This window comes from Xenia sp. Carnegie-2017, unplaced genomic scaffold (genome assembly GCF_021976095.1).
Source record: "Xenia sp. Carnegie-2017 unplaced genomic scaffold, XeniaSp_v1 HiC_scaffold_23, whole genome shotgun sequence".
Lineage (NCBI taxonomy): Eukaryota > Metazoa > Cnidaria > Anthozoa > Malacalcyonacea > Xeniidae > Xenia > Xenia sp. Carnegie-2017.
Window position 1 is genome coordinate 9,211,723 of NW_025813486.1, and position 22,633 is coordinate 9,234,355.

A 22,633-nucleotide genomic window follows, 5' to 3' on the forward strand; every position below is an offset into this window, starting at 1 on the left:
GAAACGAATATTTCTATTGTTCAACTAAATAACTTGTTCAATTTGTCAACTATAAACTAGTAGCTAATGGTGTACGTATTTTTAAGGATTTATGTAGTTTTTAACACTAAATGAATTTAACAAACTACACTTGCTTGTCAGTCATCTTCTTCGAAGTTATCGTATGCGCCATAATCATGCATAGGTTTCTGACCCATTTATCTCTTCTACATTGACTAGAAGTTTATGTATAAATCCTTGGGATGTAAAACATTGAGCACAAAACACATTTTTAAATCTCAAACATGTTTGATTTAAATAACATTAAATATGCGTTATTATTTGAACTATGGTTGTGAACTTACTTTATTTTGTAGCCATTTATACGACAGGTCGCACACATTTAAACACTGCGTGCCTATTTTTTGTGTATTGACACCATGGTTAAAAGTCATTTGTTGATTACATTATGATGAATATTTAAATGTCGATTACATTATGTAAAATATTTTATGCATTTATAGTAAAATCAAATGACGCCTCTTTGACACTTAACAATGACATTATATTTCTGAACTGGACTTACACCAATGGCACCTACTATATCTTTCGCTATAAAATAAAAATTAATTTAGACAATAGAAACATTTCCCAAAACTTTAACTTTAATACGCTGAAATCATACGCACAAGGCTTTATACACAGCTCACAAGCTAAACTTTTGATTAACTTCAGGTCAGCTTGCCTCTAATCGTATATCAGATATGTTTGGAATTATAATTCATTAAGTTTTGTTGCTCTCCTTTTCGTCCAAAATGCACATTTACTATCGAAATTCATTATACATTGGGGAAATCGGAGCAACTCTTATGCATTTAATTGTTTTAGTTTAACTCATCCCTAAATGTACTGACTTTATGTCTTTCAAAGAATTGCAGTTGAAACTGGGGATAGACAGTGACGAAATAGACCTTAGAGACGGTAAAAAACCTGATTTGAGAGGTCAATAAGAGTGGTGCATGCTCATTTTTATGTAACAAATCATTGAATGTGATTCACGTGAAACAGCTTTTTGCTATCATGCATAAGTCGCAAAAATTTTCACAAGGTCTTGGACGTTAACAAGTGATATTTTAATATTTATTGTTGATTTATTTACCATTTTTTCATTTGACAGGTCTTGCATGCAATGGAAGCGTCGTCTGCAAGACTTTATGAAGGAACAAGTGAAGCCAGGAAAGAGCGTCGCAACCCTAATATTGACGGCAAGTAAAACTCATGCCTTGTTACTCACAAATGATAAGTAATTGAATGCAAACCTCGGGTAAACTATTCAACATAAGCAAAATGACGAATGTTTAAGTGGTATGACAAAACAGAACATATCGATGTTTAGGTGAAGGTAAACTAGAGTATGTTAGTAGAGGGCAGAACGAGGTATCAGTGAGTGATGTGTACAGAGGAAAACCAAGGAGATGCGCTGAAAGAGAACAAGGGGAACCTTTATGCTTTGATGTGTTGTTGCCTATTTACTCGATATGATTTATGGCAAAGCAACAGAAAGAGAAACATGTAATCATTTACTGTTGAAATTTTACGCTTGTGTGCGAGGAAGTCTTATATTCTGCATTTTTATAAGAAATAGATATGGCTATATGACGAATGGCTTTTAACCATTCGAACTAAAAAAATGCATGATTTGAGAAATAAAGTATTTGTATTTGTTGCTTGTTGTAGAAGCAAAGTTTCCACACTAGAAAGACATTTCGTTTCATATTACATACATTTTACGCATAGTTTTCAAATTCGAAAATGACGTGAGCAATGAGCATACATCACAACTCAGGTCAGATAATAATGTCAATAAAGAAATATCGAATTTTAAACTGTACGAAATGTATGCAATTGCATAAGTATGAAACTTTTCCCATATTTTCTGATTAGCAGCAAGTTTAAAAAACTTATAAAAAAGCGATGATTTTTTATAAGCAAACATGTTTCTACATTAACAAAATGCCATCTTCAGTACGAAACGATTAGTGCTACAAAATATGATACTTTATAGGAAGATACGATATGAATAAATTGTTTACACTGAATGGGAATGTGATATAATGAAAAGGCATTTTAATGGTTTATCTTGAAAGTCGGTATCTTCCATTGCATCTAGCGATCTGTTATACATCCTCCAGTTTAGAATCTGACTCCTTTCGAGTAATTTTATTCTTAATTCAGACGACTGACACTTAACAATTACTTGGTCTCAACCACGCTTCGAAAATTGATCTACAAAACTAAAATTTTCTGTGTGTCGTCTCAGCTTGATCACAAATTTATCGAATTGTAGTATTATTTACATATAGACGATTCTAAAAATTCTATATCGTATTTTATGATTACAGATAAACTGAACTGCAATCGACTAGATACAATCGTGAATTATCTCAAAGTATATTTTTACAATCTATATTACAGGTTTTTTATGGGTTTGATTGGAATCCACCACTTTTGCCACTTATATTTTCGTATGTCACGTGGTACAAACTGTAAACATTGCGTACATTGTCACAGCTCTATTATATATTCTTATATAGCGTTGACTGATTTTGCTTGAAAAAATTTCGAGTATTCTTTTGGCAACTTTATGATACGAATACCTTTTCTAATTTTGTTATAAATGGCAGTGGTTCTTTTAGCTAGATAGTTGCTAGCTTCTATAGTCAATTATAATCGACTTTAGAAAATGTGAATACTGAATAGTGTTGATGGAAACGATCGTTAAAACGTTATGTGCTTTGTGAATTTCTAACAGCGATTCTCGCCATTTAAAACTGATGAAAAATAGTGAAACTGATAATAAAGTATATTTTTTAAAGTTTCGTGCACAATAAAAGTGAAATTTTGCACCATATTCAACTTTATGTCTAATTGAATGTTTAAATTAGGTATGCCATAGCTAATCCAATTCTTTTTATGTTTCCTAAGATCATTAACTAGACGCTATTTTTATCATTTACCTATTAACTGTTATTTCTTAGCGATTTAAGAAGATAGTTGTGTGACGAAACTGCCCTAAGAACACATCAATACTCAAAAATTTCTGAAGTCAAAACGATCATTGCCGTATGAAATATATGATAGAGCTGTGAACTGTATAGGGAACATACAGTAGGTCCATATTGTGTGCAACTTGCTGCTGTATATTTAATTAGATTATTGGCTGCTGTTAGCCCTTTTATCATTCCTATTGTTCAAAAAAAAAGCAATTGACTGGCTGCCACTATGGTAATCACATGCATAATAAGATATGCGTTTCATGAAAAAATTAATGGAGTGGCTCTACTGTATATTCACTACACTGTTGCTGTTACTATGTACGCAATGTTCACAGTTTCTAGGTACCACGTGGCATGCAAAATATTACTCCATAGAAATAAGGAATGAATATTATTCACAGAATGCACGTATGTATGTAAATGAAAAAGACACAAGAAGACCACGTTTAAAGAATAAGAGGTAGACATAGAGTAGAGTATGGCTCTGTTTACATGAGACCGGAACGAAGTCTAACCGCGGTACCGGCATGTTTGGGTCATAATATTATTTACAGTAGATGTTTACATGGGACCGTTACGAAAATGACTCAGAGCGGTCTGAAGTCGTACCGCCTGCTGAACTGATCCGACTGAGTTCAGAACGGTATGAATTGAAACCGGCATCAATGTAAACTCAAATTAATGCTCAAACCGGTGTGAAATGGCATCAACGCATGCGCCCAAAAGGAAATTACAAAAGCAAAATGACTAACAAGTGTAAAACTAGCCTGCAAAGGAGGCATTACGCGAATGAGAAACAAATTCTGATTTTCATTCCAGTTTAACTTCTTTATGTTCTCATGGAAACAGGGCCTACGTAGATAGGGCGAAGGCCATTATCAGTTTTGTACACAGTAAGAAGCGTAGAGAAAAACCAAAGAATAGGAAGTGTATGAATACACTGAAGGAAGACAAGGGTAACCTCTACTTGTTTGTCATCATGAATGACGAAGTCTTAGCTTTAGTTAGGAAAGTGCTCATTTTTAGCAGTTTTCTTACAAACACTATGTATTCATACAGTTTGGGTTAGTGTAAATTAACCATTGGCCAAATGTTTCCATACAACGGAGAAGAGGAATCATGCTCTAGAATATAGAGGAAAGAGTAATGAGGTTACACGAAGTAGAAGTTCAGATTGATGTAGAGTATATGTGGATGGGTTAGAGAAAAGAATCTTTTATGTTAAATGGCAAAATAATTTCAACTATTATGAAAAGAAAGGTTTACAAGACAGTACAAATCCGACATTGTTGTATGGTTTTAAGATAGTGGCAATGGGAATAAGACAGATGACATTTTTCTGTATCGCTTGCCTTTAATCTTAAGAGGTATATGTTTGCTTTATTGATTAATTTTTGACAACTTTAATGATTGGTGCTAAAATTTTACAAAAATTTAAAGTCGTTATCCAAATTTTAAGCGTATTTGAGTAAATTTGAGGTACATATTCTTATGAATTTGATTTGTTTTGTTGCACTCACCTCTGAATGTAATACTTTTATGTCATTTGAAGAATGGCCGTTACAAGAGTTGGAATATATGGGTCATTCAGTTCAGCATAAAGAACTGTTGACAGAATTGTGTTATCCCGGAGCAGACATTAAACATGTGGGCAATGTACGTGTAATTTTCTCGGAGAAGTTTAGGCTCGGCAAAGGAAGTGATGAAACCCGTGTTTATCTTGGACTGACACAGGATGGTTACGGTAAAGCAGTGAAACGAATTCGTAAAGATAACTACGTCCAGCCTGCACAGCATGAAAAGGAAATTTTAAGCAAATTCAATGCAAGAAAGTCAAAATATGTTGTGAATTATTACTTCTTAGAGGAAGCTACTGGAACAGAATATGTTTATTTGATCTTAGACTTATGTGAGGAATCACTGGAAAAGTTTGTGGATAATTCTACTATACTTGATCTTCAAAAAGCTCTTCCCAATATTCTTAGACAAATTTTGAATGGATTAGCTGATCTTCATAGTGGCCCAGATCCTATTCTTCATCGGGATTTGAAGCCTAACAATGTTCTCCGTGACGCAGACGGCAAATTTTTGATAGCGGACTTTGGCATTAGTCGAATATTGAAAAATGGATCTAAAACACACAATAGCAAGTTTAACAGGGGAACTGAATTTTGGATTGCTCCAGAAGCAGTAGATGAGGAAGATTCGAACAAAGCACCTAATGAAGCACGTTACAAAAAAGAGTCTGATGTATATGTAAGTGTAAGAATGTTAACATTTATAAAACTCACAGCGAAATTTAATTTTGTAAGAGTTTAATTTTGCTGTTAACGTTACATTTCTTATAATCGTAGAATGCAGGAATGGGGCATTTATTAATGGAATACTTAGTAGCTATTGTGTGTTTATCTATCTTCTTTAAATAAAGGTTTGACCTTACGCTATTTTAGAATGCAGGAATGGTGGCTTATTATGTTGCAACAAAAGGGAAACATCCTTTTGGAGCTAAACGGTATAAATTGGACAATATGTTAAATGGAAACCCTGTTGGCTTGGACGAAATCAAGGATGAAACATTAAAAGACCTTCTGTTGTGGATGTTAAAACGACAACCAGAAGAACGACCATCTGCCAACGAAGCCTTGAAACATCCATTTCTTATGTCGGATAACGAGAAATTTGAATTTTTATGTAAAGTTGGAAAACTACAGTCGACTAAAACAAATGATCGTGAAGCTAGTATCGTCCAACATTTGAATATTGAATCTTCAAACTGGAGAAGCCAAATGGATAACGATGTTTATGAATATTTGGTAAATGGAAGAAATTATGGATATTCATGGACAGAATGTTTAAGGCTCATTCGAAATATTGGCATGCATTGGAACGATAGACCACGGCCTCTACCACAACCAGAAGCATTTTATAAGATTGGCGATCACAGGACGTATTTTCTCAAAACGTTCCCCAGTCTCCCTGTTCAGGTACATGCTGCTGTCAGGTCAAATGAAGAATTGAAAGACAAACTAAAACTTAAGGGTAAGCATACTAGCTTAATAATTCACATATCGTCAAAGATATGGATGAGGCAGGGTAAGGTGAAAACAAATTCTTTTTCTTGATGTTAATATTACTAATTTTTTATGTATATATGCCGTACGAGTTTCTATACACTTGACTTGTTTTATTGTTTATTGATCGCGATCCCAGTCTCCCAGAAGATGAATGTATTTTACATTTCTCCTCAATGTTTTTAGTTAATTTCGGTAACATTTCGCACCTTTCAAATATGTTAACTGTCATCATCAACTTGTTTACTTGTCAAGACTTTTTAAATTTGTATTATACTGTATTGGAAGAAAAGCACGTTGCAATTAGCAATTTAAGTAGCATGTGAAATGCAAAAATGGTTTAAAATTAGGTTTTCAGAGGAGTATTATTAGGCTCAGAATGAGTATGAATGCTGTTAGGTTGTAAGAATTGCACGGTCGTGGACGTTAGTAAGAAATTGAGCATGTTCACTTTGAGAAAAATACTGACCTATATTAAAAGTGGTTGCAATCATTATCAAATGGTTATTTTGTCTATATAAACATCGCATAAACAAGTATAAACAGTTAAAATAACCATGGTTCTTCAAAGAATCTGTACCTTCTCATAGCGAAAGTAATATTTCGAGATATCTGTGATAGGAAAACCACATGGGATGCACAGTTGCCGGAAGGTATCAGGAAGTGTTAGGAAAAATTGTCGAGGAGTTTGCCAAGTGAGTTAAGTTTTCCAAGAAGCATTCCTCGGATAAGAGTAGGGACTACAGCAGTTTACATTCATGGGTTTTCCGATGCGTGTATATTGGAATGCTCTGCAACGGTGTATGTGGTGACAAAACAATGCGAAGTGGTTTCGCAAGGGCTGTTGGTATCAAAAGCAAGATTAGCAAAATTAACTATTCCAAGATTGGAACTTGTAAGTTGTCATATGGTTTCCAACCTGGTGGACAAAACACAGAAAGTCCTCAGCTATCTCCCTGTCGAATCTGTTTACGCGTGAATTGATTAAACTGTCTGTCTTCAATGGATCATCGGTGGAGGCAACTACAAGCAGTTTGTTTCAAATCGTATGGAAGAAATAATGAGAAACAAATTGAGTGGAAGTAAGTATCAACCTACGAAAATCAAAAGTAATGAAGAGAACCATTCCAAAAGAGATCGATTTCATTGATCATATGGTGGAAAAGTATGTCCTGTCCAAAACTGTACGAGTCCTAGCATGGTGTAAGAGATTCATTGACAACTTAGAAAGTAATAAGAAAACAAGTGGTGCATTATTGACAGAAGGAACTTAGACGATAATGAAGTTACTGATCAAACAAGCTCAAGCTGAAAACGAGGTGATGGAGAATTTCGAAAACAATTCTGTCAAACCTTATTTTAAAAAGATCAAGACGTAAAATACATTTGTAAAGGAAGAATCCAAGGGAAATATCCAGTGTATCTTCCAGCAAAGCATTTATCATCTAAGAACGTTGTAAGACGAGCTTATACACTAACCATATACGGGGTAGTCGGACTTATCATGATGAAATATGAGATGAAATATGAAGTAAACCTTATGATTTATTGATTATGTTTACGTGAACAAGAAAAGACTAAAACATTAAAGAAAACATTAAAGAGTGTGTCGTGAATGTTAGCAAATTCTAGTAAAAACTATAAGATCAGGGAACTTATTATGCTAAGTTTGATTGAGAGAGATGTCAAAATGAGAGTGGGTTATTTTTGTAAAAGAGTTGTGATGTAAATGGTGTTATTTTAGAGACATAAACAATAAGACTTAATTAATTAACTGCAATTCGGGCTTCGTCAAACTTTTTGTGGGAATCGAACAACATATACCTCAAAATATTTTTTGGCATTCGGTGAATTAGAGTTGCTACTTTGGCACGGGCGATACTAGAACGTTATGGGATGAATATTCATACATTCAGCTCTGTCCTGCTGATTTCTTTTGAAATTATAGTCGCTAACAAAACAAATCAGTCAAGCATTTATGAATATATGAATATATATCCCACCCCCACCCCACTTAACGCTCTGTGTTCTGTGTAGCACCTGTTTAGGGATCCGACATCAGATGTTTAGTTTTCACGTTTGTAATTGATTATTTTATATATTTTATGGTATTTGACGTGAAACCTTGGCTAGCCCTGTTGTGAGTGTGGCAAACACGGGTGATGAGCTGGACGGGATCCGGTGTCGGATTTCTAACCCCGGCGTTAATTATATTTGTTTCAAAAATTCCATAATGCACTACTTTTATGTCATTTTAAGAATTGCAGTCACAAGAATGGAAATTTATTGGTGAATCAACAAAGCATAGAAAAATGTTGTTAAAATTGTGTGAATATGGGGCCAGTGCATTTAAAAAGGTTAAACATGTGGGCGATGTGCGTGTAATTTTCTCAGACGAGTTTTGCATCGGCAGAGGAAATGATGGAACACCTGTATATCTTGGACTGAAGAAGGATGGTTACGGCAAAGCTGTGAAACGAATTCGTCGAGATAACTTCATCGATCTAACCCGCCGAGAAAAGGAATATTTGAATGAACTCAACGCAGAGGGATCGGAATATGTTGTGAACTATTCATACTTAGAGGAAGACAATGACACGGAATATGGCTATTTAATATTAGACTTATGTGAGGAATCGTTGGAAAGTTTTGTGAAGTCTTCTACTTTGTCTGATCTTCAAAAATCTCTTCCCGAAATTCTCAAACCAATTTTGAAAGGATTAGCTTATCTTCATAGTGGCCCGCATCCTATTCTTCATCGCAATTTAAAGCCTTCTAATGTTCTCCGAGACTCACAAGGCAAATTTCTTATAGCTGATTTTGGCATAAAAACCATGGCTAATGTGGGAACTGAGTTTTGGATTGCTCCTGAATCATATTGTAAAGAAGAAGATTCGTTTGAGAAAGCTCGTTACAAAACAAAGTCTGATGTAATGGTGAGTGTGGGAATTTACTGCATCGTCAATTTGACTACTTTTTCTTAAGTCATTTTAGGAGTTTCGAGATAATGAGAAAAGAACTGACATAATTTTAAGAACAGACAAACTTTTTATTTAATATCATATATTGAATACTTATTTAAGGTTTTTTGATTGGTAAATTAACTTCGGAAATAAGTAGCTACGGATCACACAAGTCAGCAAAAAGTAACTTTCGGCAAAAGTATCAAAATTGAAAAAAGACTAGGAAAAACGTTAGTTAGTTACCTGAAGATCTAAATTTAATTGCATGAATTTAATCTCTGACAATAGATTGTTACTGTAACATTTCTAATTGGAAAACTGAAATTGTCTTTACTAAGTTGTGCAACCGCCTGTTATTAAATATACTGAAGTTGTCGTCTCTAGAAAGCTATAATTTAAGATGCGGAAATTTATTTTTGTTCAATTGAACTCCGATTATGTTAATATATTGTAGGCTAAATTTCTAAATTTTATAAATAATTTTATGGTATAAGCTTAAAATTTTGATTTATTATATCGCTTGTGTTATATAAGTCTAGCACCATCTAAGAGGGCTACAAATTAATTTAGTTACTTATTAGCTATTATGTGTTTATCCTCTTTAAACAAAGGTTTGAACTTAGGCTAACTATTTTAGAATGCAGGAATGGTTGCTTATTATGTTGCAACAAAAGGGAAACATCCTTTTGGAACTAAACCACACAGACTAATCAACATGTTGAAGGGGGAACCTGTTGACATGGACGAAATCAAGGATGAAACATTAAAAGACCTTCTGTCGTGGATGTTAAAACTACAACCAGAACAAAGACCATCTGCCAACGAAGCCTTGGAACATCCATGTCTTATGTCGGATGACGAGAAATTTCACTTTTTATGTAAAGTTGGTAACTTACAGCCGATTAAAACAAATGATCCCCAATCTACTATCGTTAAACAACTGAATAAAGAATCTTCCAATTGGCAAAGTCAAATGGATAAAGATGTTTATGAATATTTGGTAAATGGAAGAAAGTATGGACATTCATGGACAGAATGCTTAAGGCTCATTCGAAATATTGGCCAACATTTGCACGATCGAACACTGCAAAAGGCACAACCAAAACCTATTTTTAAAATTGGAGATCACAAGGCGTATTTTCTTAAACTTTTCCCCAGTCTCCCTGTTTGGATACATGCAGCTGTTAGGTCAAGTGATGAATTGAAAGACAATCCAGAACTTAAGGGTAAGCATACTAGCTTGAATTTTCACATTTTTTATTACACTTCATTTATGTGATCGTTGTATAATAGCAATTTGATTTTACAATACTTTTACGTGATATTGATATCATTTCTTTGCTCATCAGTCTTGATTTACTTAAATTCGAATGGAAATAATATTACATGTTTGTAAATGTAAATCGTCCAGGTTGTTATAGTCTGAGAAAGACTGTTTTTGTTGCTGTTGACTGATGTTTCGACAACCTTACTGGTAGTCATCTTCAGAGTCAAAAGAAGAAGAAGAACAACAAAAACAGTCCTTCTCAGGACTATACCAACCTGGACGATCTAAGTTTACAAACATGCAACGATACTCCCGGGTTCAAACCATTTACTTTATTAGAAAAAATGTTACGAGAAAAAATATTTATTACTACCATAGATATATATTGTGAAAATTTTTAATAAAAAAAAATAAAATTTCTAAAGCGTAGTCATTCGCTCTAAAAAGAATGAGTGTTGAGTTTTGATTATAAATTTCAAACGGAATGTTCTATTTTTCTTAACAAAAAATTTCTTGCCATAGAAAAACTGAAGAGTCATTTCAACTGGAAAGATAACTCATCTAATTGCTCTATTATTAGATTAAGGCACTGAAAAGGCCTAAGAAGACCTGCACTTACCCTATTCGCACGTCTTTTGACTTTTTCAATTTGAAAATATGTTCGTACTCCCTTGATTTAACCCTTTTTCTTGCAGTGAAGCAGATCTGTAACATTCACTAAACAAAATTGCCGGTAATTTTTCGAAAAGTTTGCTACCTAAAGAGTTAATATTAGGAATTAAATAGACAGCAAAAAGCAGAAGTATTTTATGTTTTTCGTTGATAAAATGTCTTTCGCCATTTTTGAACAAAAAAGAACTGAAGCGACCTGCATAGCTACCATATACTGTCCTCAAAGATTGCGGTCAGTTACCGTTGCAGTTGATATTATAATTCAGGATACTATGCTGGAACCAAAATAATTTTATTATTACGTATGCATACAACGAAAACACAAGGTCGTTTTGATGATTTATTGGATCAAATTTGAACGTGTCTTTGAGATCTTAGTAACATTATAAAACGTTGACATAAACGTACGTATAATATTCACATTATGAAATTTGTTGAGAATATTGTTATTTGAGTCGACTTGTCATGCAAACACGAATTTTGTACTTTTTCCATAGCTATTTTATCTGGAGAAGAGAAGAAGAAACGATGTTTTCAAGGTAAGTATATGGTAATACAAAATTTTGATTTCAGGGTCACAACTTATGCATGATATACGTTTTTAAGTTACTTGAAATCTATTATTGATCGACAGATTACAACTTGGCCATGCAATTATTTCCCCAATATTAGCCCCCTCCAAATTATAAGTTGTACGGCAGCCCTGGATATATAGCCTATGGGGATTGTACCATTCGACAAAATGACTTCTTTCAATGCTAATGCATGATGTAGACATATTGTTTACATTTCTTTATTTTTCATCAAGTACATGGTATTTTATCAGTAGTCATATTTGCATCATAAAAATAGATAGTGAAGAGTCTCTCTAGAAGGCAAGTGTCCATAGTGGAATAATGTTTTTTTGCATTGGGGATAATTTGAGTTTCTTTTATATGATTTATTGTTTTGGTTTCCCTTACTTTTGACTGTATGTATAATATTTACTCTTATGTATGAAATAAGAAACATACTCCAGAGAAAAGCTACATTTTGACCTCAATATTTGAGAAAACAAACGAGACAGTTATTTCATTCTGTAATGTTTTGATTTAATTACAAAGTCATCATCAGACGATAAATATTTACAAGCTAACTGTGGCTGCCTGTATATTTGTTTATTTCCATCATTTCGAAGGAAGTGTGAGTGCGGAAGTGTGAATTTTTTGGGAAGATTAAGTTGATTGTATTACTTGCTCCAGGCCATTGTTAAGTTCTGGTTTGTAGGATTTAATAAAGAGTACTGTAGGATCGAGATGCATAGAGCTTAGGTTATGCTAATTATTATGCTAATTATTATAAACAAAAAGGGACCCGTATAAAAGCATGGTTCTTGGGGTCTTTTGAGATTGAGCACAATTCATGTATAGTGGTGTATTTTTTGTACATGGATGTTTATATTTAGTGGCCAAATTACGAGGTAACGATGATTACGGCTTTAGGCCTCCTTGTCGGTTGTGTTAATATCTATACTCTGTCGTTTAGAACCGTACGTTTGACGCATTGCATTGAAATAAAGATTTATCTGTATACCGGTCGTCGTTTTAATAGTAGTTTATGTACGAGTATCTTGCTGGTCACATAAGCCTGGAATTGTTGAAGCTTATATAGTTCTCGTAATTGTTGTTTAATCGATCAGCAATGACTCAGAAACGAAAGGGTCAAGGTAAAAAGTCGAAAATTAAAGGCTTATCAAAACGCGTACTTCAGCCGTCTGGCGAACAGTTAAGTCCTCCAGGTCAAGTGAGTCGAGCTAAATCTGGAGAGAATTCGCTTAACAATACGAATCAAGACATGATTGAATCCGCTGAAGATGACGGTAGCGAGCGAGCTGAAAGCGGACCGAACGTCGTCGTACAAAACAAGCAAGTTGTCGTTTCTGACGAGGCTTCGACGAGTTTGGGTTCGCCGGAGCGAGTAGCAGACGAACAGGAACAGGAGCTTGAACTTGGTCTAAGTCAGGTCGCTTCATTTTTGAAGGATAATTCGGTTTTATCGCCTCTTGCTCCTGTATTCCAGTCCAATTCTAATATCGGTAAACAAGCAGCTTCTCACGTGAACGTCACGCGGACTGCTCGTGCGGGAAAAGCCGACGCAAACAACAAATTTTGAAGACAACGGGGCTGGAGTAACGAGCGCGCTTGATTCAAAATGGGCAGAACGGTTTCGTGAACTTGAAGAATTGGAAATTAATAGAAGAGAAGAGCTGAACAAGCAGATGAGGGAGGCAAGGCTTAAACTAGAGAAAGAAATGCATCAGGCGAGAATTGAGCATGAGATGGCTATGAAGAAACGGGAAATACAACGACGTCGAGATGAGCTTCGGAAGCTTGAAGAAGAAGTTTTTGGTAATGATATTGAACATCAACTGTCGGACAGGGAAAGTAGTAGTAACGCTCGTGAACCAGATAAAAACCCAGTCCAGCAACCTTCAACCCCAATCGACAGAAGCAGTTTAAGTCAGCGCTTGGCGATACCTCCTCCGGAAATTGTGTACCCCAAGAAAGTATAATAACCAGTGGAACTGGATGTCAAACTCAGCAAAGCTTGCAACGAGACAATTCGTCGCAGTTACAATATCTATTAGAGAAGCAGCAGATTACGATGGACGAAGTAGTGAAGGGATTAAGAATGCCTCAAAGGGAATACATGAGTTTTGATGGCGAACCTCGCAACTTTCCGTTGTTCATGAAGAATTTTGAAGTGAATGTCGAGAGTAAAGAAAGTAATGATGCAGATCGACTGAATTACCTTATTCAGTATTGTAAAGGAACAGCAAGACAAGCGATAGAGCATTGCATCATTATGCCTCCGGATCAAGGATACAAGCGTGCTAAGGAAATCCTGAGAAAAAACTTTGGTCGAAATCACATCGTAACCCAAGCATTCCTTGAGAAAGTCTTGAATGGACCGCCAATTAGAGTAAACGAAGCCGAGAAATTGTCGCAGCTAGCAAGAGATATGGAAACGTGTCTCCTTGGTTCTATTCAGTTAGGAAATCGGGCAAGTATCAATTCGATGGACACTCTGGGAAGGGTAGTTAGCCGCCTTCCAATGCATCTCAAGTCAAAATGGGCTGATAAAGCAAGCCATATGTACAACAATCACATCACACCAGATTTCTCTCATTTAACTGAATTCATACAATCCCGCGCAGCCGTGGCTAGTACGTACTTTGGTCAAATGATTACCTCGAAAAATGAAACCCGAAAGGATGGAACTGACAGATTGAAGAAGAAATCCTTCTTGTTTAGTGGGAATAGCACAAACTTAGCAACTCACAGCCAGAGAATATTTGACAGTAGTGAATCAAAGGGAAGAAATTTATCCTGCGTACTATGCAAAGGCACACACCATCTTGAACGCTGTCACAAGTTCAGGGCTCAAAATCTTCAGCAACGACAAGACCTAGTAAAGACGCACAAAGTTTGTCATGCTTGCCCAGGACATTTCGTGAAAGACTGCAGAGGTGCCCGCATATGCGGTGTTGAAGGTTGTCAGAGAAGGCACCATCCTTTGTTACACTCATCCGAAATAAAGGCTAAGGATTCTAAATCAAGTGAAAGGAGTAATCCAAATCCTGAACCATCTGAAAGCGACAGCCAATCCAAAGCACTCCCAACGTCTGGAGTTGGCGCGACAAATTCATCATATAGCAGTTGTCGTATAGGTTTGCAAGTTATTCCAGTTAAGGTCAGCGCACCCTATGGTAGTCGTGTGATAGAAACTTATGCGTTCTTAGACAGTGGCTCCAACACAACCATGTGCTTAACCAGTTTAGCTGAAGATCTTGGAGCCGATTGCTCACCCATCGAATTCACGTTAGCGACTGTTTCAGGCAGCCACAAAGTAAGGGTCAACAGTTATCTCTCGATGTGGTTGGAGTATCCACGGGCAAAGGTGTCAGACTAGATAAAGTTTGGACGACCAACACTCTTCCTGTTGCTCTGGAAAGTATTCCCACGAACACTGATGTAAAGGGTGGTCTCACCTTAAAGGCGTTAATCTAACCGATTTAGTGGATAAGAAAGTCACTATCCTTATTGGAAGTGACGTTCCCGAAGCTCTTTGCCCCCTTGAAGTGCGTTCTGGGAAAAGAAATCAACCCTACGCAATACGGACAATCCTCGGTTGGACGGTGATGGGACCTCTGAAGGAAAACCTTATCAAGAAGCTCAGATGAACTTCATTCATGTTGATCAAGCTCTTGGGTGTATGGAAAGGGAAGATGGTATGAGTTCCATTCGTCAGCAATTGCAAAATCTCTACAATTCAGAGTTTAGCGAGTCGGCTGCTGACGTTAAAGAATGTCTGTCGGTCGAGGATCGTCGCGCAAAGGCAATAATGGATAGAACTGTCAAGCTAGAAAATCATCAATATGAAATTGGTCTTCCTTGGAAATACGATGACCCACCTCCCGTACAATAAGTCTATGGCTGAAAGGAGACTTGCTTATTTGAAGAAACGACTTGAGAGGGACCCCATACTTCACGCAAATTATAAGGCAACGATGAAGGAATACATCTCAAAAGGGCACGCTAAAGTAGTTCAAGTGGATAAACAAAATACACAGGACGAGTCACTCAAAAAACTGGTTTGGTATCTGCCTCATCACCCTGTGACACACCCGCAAAAACCAGAAAAGACAAGAATCGTTTTGACTGTGCTGCGAAGTTCCACAACGCATCCCTAAATAATCAGCTTCTTCAAGGACCAGATTATACCAATTCATTAGTTGGTGTATTGTTGCGGTTCAGGCAGGAAAAGATAGCGGTAATGGCAGATATTGAGAAGATGTTCCATCAGGTGAAGGTTAAGCCAGAAGACTGTAATGCACTGAGATTTCTATGGTGGCCAGAGGAGATCTATCCAAAGAACCAGTAGAGCATCAAATGACTGTTCATTTATTCGGAGCAACCTCTTCCCCAAGTTGTTGTTCTTACGCGTTAAAAGAACAGCTTCAGATAATCGGGAAGAATTCAGCAAACAAGTTGTCGACACAGTTGATCGCTTTTATGTAGATGACTGTCTCAAGTCTTTACCAGAAAGGAAAGAAGCAATGAAGTTGGTAGACGAACTACCAGTTTTGCTGTCTCGCGGTGGATTCCATCTCACAAAGTGGGTGTCAAATGATCGAGAAGTCTTATCTCACGTACCTAACAAAGAAAGAGCGCCATGCGTCAGCCTTCAGTTGGAGAAGTTGCCGATGGAGAAAGCATTGGGCGTTCAGTGGAATACGGAAAGGGACACGTTGGGATTCCGGGAAGCAAATTGAAAGCAGAGTCAAGAAGAGGGATTCTATCGTTCATAGCTTCGGTCTACGATCCCTTGGTCTAGTCGCTCCTGTCGTTTTACCAGCCAAACGCATAATGCAAAACCTGTGTCGAGTAAATCACGGCTGGGACGAAGATCTCCCAATCGAGACAAGCGAAATATGGCATGACTGGCAAAGCGAATTCCATTCCCTTGTGAAATTAGAAATACCTCGATGCTATAAACCGCACGAATTTAACAAGACAAGGAATGCGGAACTCCACTATTTTGCTGACGCATCGACTGAAGGATATGGGTAGCAACGTACCTTCGGCTGGAAGATACCCAAGGAAGGATTCATTGTACCTTAGTTATGGGCAAATCAAGAGTTGCACCTCTTAAAACAGTCACGGTACCCAGATTGGAACTAACCGCTGCAACATTGGCCGTGAAGCTGAATAAACAAATTTGTGATGAGTTGGATCTGTCAATAAGTCAAATTGTTTTCTGGAGCGATTCAATGATAGTGCTGCGTTACATTAAGAGCGAGAACAAAAGGTTTCAAACCTTTGTAGCGAATCGATTACAAGTTATTCACGATGCTTCTACTCCGAATCAATGGAGACATGTGCCAACCAAGCTCAACCCAGCCGACCTTGCATCAAGAGGTATAAGTCTTGGTCGCGCAACAGGCCAAGACCAACGGGACTTGCAGTTTTGGTTGAACGGACCCGATTTCCTTTGGAAAGATCCCAAATTATGGCCAACGCAGCTAGATGACATACCAGACGTAGAAGACACAGATGTGGAAGTAAAGAAACCTAAAGCAAGAGTTGGTGCCGTCATCAACTCAAAGGATGCACCCCCTGATTCGCTAATACAACTTATCCATCGAACATCCGAATGGTACAGATTGCAGAAGTCGGTTGCATGGCTGCTAAGATTCAAACAGTACATCTTAAGCCGTTATCCAAACGGTCCAGGATTAGAAGTACAACGTGGTCCTCTAAAGGTAAAAGAGATTGAATCGGCAACCCAGGAAATAATTAAACTTACCCAACGAAGTTCATCTATCAACGAGAAAACTATGAGAGAGAGATACGCTAAACTATGTCCAGTCATCGCCGGAGGAATTGTGAGAGTTGGTGGACGTTTGGATAAATCATCGCTGCCGGAAGAATCTAAACATCCCGCAATTCTTGATTCCAGTCATCACGTTACAAAGCTCATTGTCCGGTATTACCATGCAAAGGAAGGTCACGCTGGAACCAGTCAAACTCTAGCAGCAATACGGCAACGCTTCTGGATAATAAAGGGACCTAGCACTGTGAAGAGTATAGTCAATAATTGTGTTCCGTGTCGTCGCCGAAACCAGTCTCCAGGGAAGCAGATAATGGCCCCACTGCCAAAAGCTCGTGTGAAATCTGGTGAGTACCCGTTTTCATCTGTGGGAGTCGATTATTTTGGACCTCTTAAAGTCAAATATAAAGAGGAACTGAAAAACGATATGGCTGTGTATTCACTTGCTTAGCCATAAGGGCCATACACATTGAGATTGCACATGACCTATCGACAGATTCCTTCATTCAAGCCGTATGTAGGTTCGTCAGTCGACGCGGACCGCCGAATGAGTTGTTCAGTGACAACGGGACGAATTTTAGAGGAGCGGAATCTGAAGTTAAGCAAATGTTGCAAAATTGGAATCAAGCTAGAATATTAGATCGTCTAAGAAAAGGGAATTCAATGGCATTTCTCTGCTCCGAAAGCAAGCCATAGCGGGGGAGTTTGGGAGCGCATGATCAGAACAATCAGGAAGCAAATGCGTGTTATAATAGGAGACCGAGTTGTTGATGATGAAACACTCCTTACAGTAATGTGCGAAGTCGAGAAAATAGTGAATGATCGGCCTCTTGTACGGCAGTGTGATGACCCTCGAGATTTATCAACTCTTACACCAAACACTCTACTCCTGCGTTATCGAAACATAAGCACAAGTGCAAGTTCTTCACCTACGGCAAATAACCCCCGAGAAATATGGAAACGAGCGCAGAAGTTAGCTGACCAATTTTGGGCAAGGTGGTTAAAAGAATACCTGCCAAGTTTGCAAGAACGACAGAAATGGCTACACCCAAAACGAAACTTAATCAAAGGTGATGTCGTTTTGATGGTGATGGAAGATACTCCCAGAGGTGAATGGCCTCTAGCGATAGTTGAAGAAACATTTCCCGATAGCAACGGACATGTTCGGCAAGTAGAGATCCGCACGGCGAATCAAAGTCGTTATCGTCGAGATGTCAGGAAGTTGTGCCTATTGGAGACTGCGAAGTAAAGCGAGAAATTCTTCAGAAAACGAACGTTATTGTTGTTGTCACTTAACTGTTATTATTATTTTGTTTACGTTAAACGACGGTATCTATTGGTTTATGTTTGGTTATTCGACAAGATTGGTGGACACATTGTTTAAAACTTGCGCAAGTTAACATTGAAAACATTTGTATTGTAGCTCTCGATCCTTTTTGAATTATTGAACGACGTATAGTAGGTCGTTCGGGGCTGGTATGTAGGATCGAGATGCATAGAGCTTAGGTTATGCTAATTATTATGCTAATTATTATAAACAAAAAGGGACCCGTATAAAAGCATGGTTCTTGGGGTCTTTTGAGATTGAGCACAATTCATGTATAGTGGTGTATTTTTTGTACATGGATGTTTATATTTAGTGGCCAAATTACGAGGTAACGATGATTACGGCTTTAGGCCTCCTTGTCGGTTATGTTAATATCTATACTCTGTCGTTTAGAACCGTACGTTTGATGCATTGCATTGAAATAAAGATTTATCTGTATACCGGTCGTCGTTTTAATAGTAGTTTATGTACGAGTATCTTGCTGGTCACATAAGCCTGGAATTGTTGAAGATTATAAGTACTTCCATTAGTAGAAGTCAGTTTTTGTTTAAGTTTTTGTTCTAGTAAATAAAGTATTTTGTATTTGCCAATTATGAGATCAAGTGTGCTGAAAATGTAGAGATTTAAACGTTTTTCATGTTTTGCACAATGGAAAAAATCAATAATGAAATTACCATTTATTTGTACAAAACATGATTTACATCATAAGGATGAGACGGTTATGCTCCGAGAAATCAGTAAAACTCCGCAATTGACAAATGGGAGCTTAAGTTTTCAAATTGATCATCTTCTTTCTTTCTAATTGTTGGGTAATTTTCCAAGCCAAGATGTTGTTACGGTTTGATGATAATTGATGACGAGACTTCGTCTTTCCTGATGATTTATGGCAAAGCAACAGAAAGAGAAACATGTAATGATTTACTGTTGAAATTTTACGCTTGTGTGCGAGGAAGTCATATATTCTGCATTTTTATGAGATATAGATATGGCTATATGACGAATGGCTTTTAAACATTCGGACTAAAAAAATGCTTGATTTGAGAAATAAATTATTTGTATTTTTTGCTTGTTATAGAAGCAATGTTTCCACACTAGAAAGACATTTCGTTTCATATTATATACATTTTACGCATAGTTTTCAAATTTGAAAATAACGTGGAGCAATGAGCATACATCACAACAGAATTCAGACAATAATGTCAATAATGAAATATCAAATTTTAAACTGTTTTTTGTACGAAATGTAAGTAATGGCATAAGTATGGCACTTTTATTATAGTTTCTGAGTAGCAGCAAGTTTAACAAACATTTAAAAAAACGACGACTTTTTATAAGCAAACATGTTCTACATTAACAAAATGCCATCTTCAGTACGAAATGATTAGTGTTGCGAAGTATGATACAGTATAGGAAGATACAATATGAATAAATTGTTTATTTTGAATGGGATCGTGATATAATAAAAAGCGTTTTAATGGTTTTATCTTGAAGTCGGTAGCTTCCATTGCATCTAGCGATCTGTAGTACATCTTCTAGTTTTGAATCTGACTCCTTTCGAGAAATTTTATTCTTAATTCAGACGACTGACACTTAACAATTACTTGGTCTCGACTATGCTTCGAAAATTGATCTACAAAACTACAATTTTCTGTGTGTCGTCTCAGGTTGAACACAAATTGATCGAATTGTAGTATTATTTACTTATAGACGATTCTAAAAATCCTATATTGTATTTTGTGACTACAGATAAACTGCACTGCAATCGTCTAGATACAATCATGAAATATCTCAAAGTATATTTTTACAATCTATACTACAGGTTTTTTATGGGTTTGATTGGAATCCACCACTTTTGCCACTTATATTTTCGTATGTCACGTGGTACAAACTGTAAACATTGCGTACATTGTCACAGCTCTATTATATATTCTTATATAGCGTTGACTGATTTTGCATGAAAAATTTCGAGTATTTTTTGGCAACTTTATGATACGAATACCTTTTCTAATTTTGTTATAAATGGCAGTGGTTCTTTTAGCTAGATAGTTGCTAGCTTCTATAGTCAATTATAATCGACTTTAGAAAATGTGAATACTGAATAGTGTAGATGGAAACGATCGTTAAAACGTTATGTGCTTTGTGTGTTTCTAACAACGATTCTCGCCATACAAAATTGATGAAAAATAATGAAACTGGTAATAAAGTATGTTTTTTAAAGCTTCATGCACAATAGAAGTGAAATTTTGCACCATATTCAAGTTTATGTCTGATTGAATGTTTAAATTAGGTACGCCATCACATGGCTAACCCAATTCTTTTATGTCACCCCAAGATCACTAACTAGAAGCAACTTTTATCATTTACCTATTGACTGTTATTTCTAAGCGACTTAAAAAGATAGTTGTGTGACGAAACTGCCCTAAGAACACATCAATACTCGAAAATTTCTGAAGTCAAAACAGTCATTGCCGTATAAAAATATATGATAGAGCTGTGAACCATATAGGGAATATACAGTAGGTTCATATCGTGTACAAATTGCGGCTGTATATTTAATTACATTATTGGTTGCTGTTAACCATTTTATCATTCCTATTGGTCAAAAAAAACAATTGCCACTATGTTGATCACATGCGTAATAAAATATGCGTTGCATGAAAAAATCAATGGAGTGGCTCTACTTTATATTCACTACCCTGTGGCTCTGACAATGTACGTAATGTTCACAGTTTCTAGGTACCAAAAAATATTACTTGTGTTTTCTAAGCAGAACTTCCTTAATATTTGCAGCAAGATTGTCTTACATGCTGTTGACATTGCTCCATAGAAATAAGGAATGAGTATTATTCACAGACTGTATGTATGCATGTAAATGAAAACAAGAAGACACAAGAAGAGCACGTTTAAAGAATAAGAGGTAGACATAGAGTAGAGTATGGCCCTGTTTACATGAGACCGGAACGAAGTCAAACCACGGTACCAGCTCGTGTCAGTCATAATATTATTTATAGTAAATGTTAACATGGGACCGTTACAAAAATGACTCAGAGCAGTCTGAAGTCGTACCGCCCGCTGAACTGATCCGACTGAGTTCAGAACGGTATGACTTGAAACCAGCATTAATGTAAACTCAAATTAATATTCAGACCGGTCTGAAATTGCATCTACGCATGCGCACAAAAGCAAATTATAAAGGCAAAATGGCTAGCAAGCGTAACATTAGCCTGCAAGAAGGCGTTACGCGAATGAGGATTTTTCGTGATTTTGTGCGGGTCGCATGTAAACATGCAACAAATTCTGATTTTCATTCTGGTTTGACATCGTTCCTGTCCCATGTAAACAGGGCCTGCGTAGATAGGGTGAAGGCAATTATAATTAATGTACATAGTAGGAAGCATAGAGAAAAACCAAAGAATAGGAGATGTATGAATACACTGAAGGAAGACAAGGGAAATCTCTACTTGTTCATCATTATGAGTGACAAATTCTTAGCTTTTGTGAGGAAAGTGCTCATTTTTAGCGATTTTTTTGCAAACACTATCTGTTCATACGGTTTGGCTAGTGTAAATTAACCATAGGCCAAACGTTTCCATGCAGTGGGGTGGGGGGTGGGGTGTTAAATAACGCTGCTACTAAAATATCACTTCCAGAACTTAATGGCTTTGTCATTTTTTTCTGATATTGTAGCACGGTCCGCTGTAATAGAGCGCCGAAACTATAGCTTTTAGTGGGGCGAGGGAGGGGGAGTTTAGTAACGCTGCTGCTGAAGTATCGCTTACAGAACTCAATAGCTGTGACATGTTTTCTCAGATATTGTAGCACTGACCACTTTACAAAAGGCCGAAACTAGAACTTTTAGTGTGTGGGGGAGTGAGTGTTTACTAACGCTGCTGCTGAATTGCATGATTCCTTTTCTCCCTGGGTAT

At 36.7% G+C, this 22,633-nt stretch overlaps 1 protein-coding gene and 1 long non-coding RNA gene across 3 annotated transcripts in view; one reads left to right on the plus strand and one right to left on the minus strand.

Annotated features, from left to right (window-relative positions):
* The window catches only part of LOC124447885, a 23,132-nt gene continuing 499 nt past the window's right edge, over nt 1-22,633 (minus strand). Inside the window, exons 2-3 of the long non-coding RNA XR_006948870.1 lie at nt 14,400-14,404; nt 1-13 (exon numbers count right to left, since the gene is read on the minus strand). This is a non-coding gene — a long non-coding RNA (uncharacterized LOC124447885). The remainder of the gene's footprint in view (nt 14-14,399; nt 14,405-22,633) is intronic.
* Nucleotides 4,483-22,633, plus strand: part of LOC124447883 — a 27,188-nt gene continuing 9,037 nt past the window's right edge. Inside the window, exons 1-5 of one of the 2 annotated variants that reach the window (XM_046998878.1) lie at nt 4,483-5,291; nt 5,486-6,074; nt 8,366-9,042; nt 9,707-10,295; nt 11,506-11,547. In XM_046998878.1, the coding sequence (XP_046854834.1) occupies nt 4,527-5,291; nt 5,486-6,074; nt 8,366-9,042; nt 9,707-10,295; nt 11,506-11,547 (2,662 nt within the window). In that variant the 5' untranslated portion in view covers nt 4,483-4,526. The remainder of the gene's footprint in view (nt 5,292-5,485; nt 6,075-8,365; nt 9,043-9,706; nt 10,296-11,505; nt 11,548-22,633) is intronic. The other variant, XM_046998879.1, reaches the window with a different exon arrangement.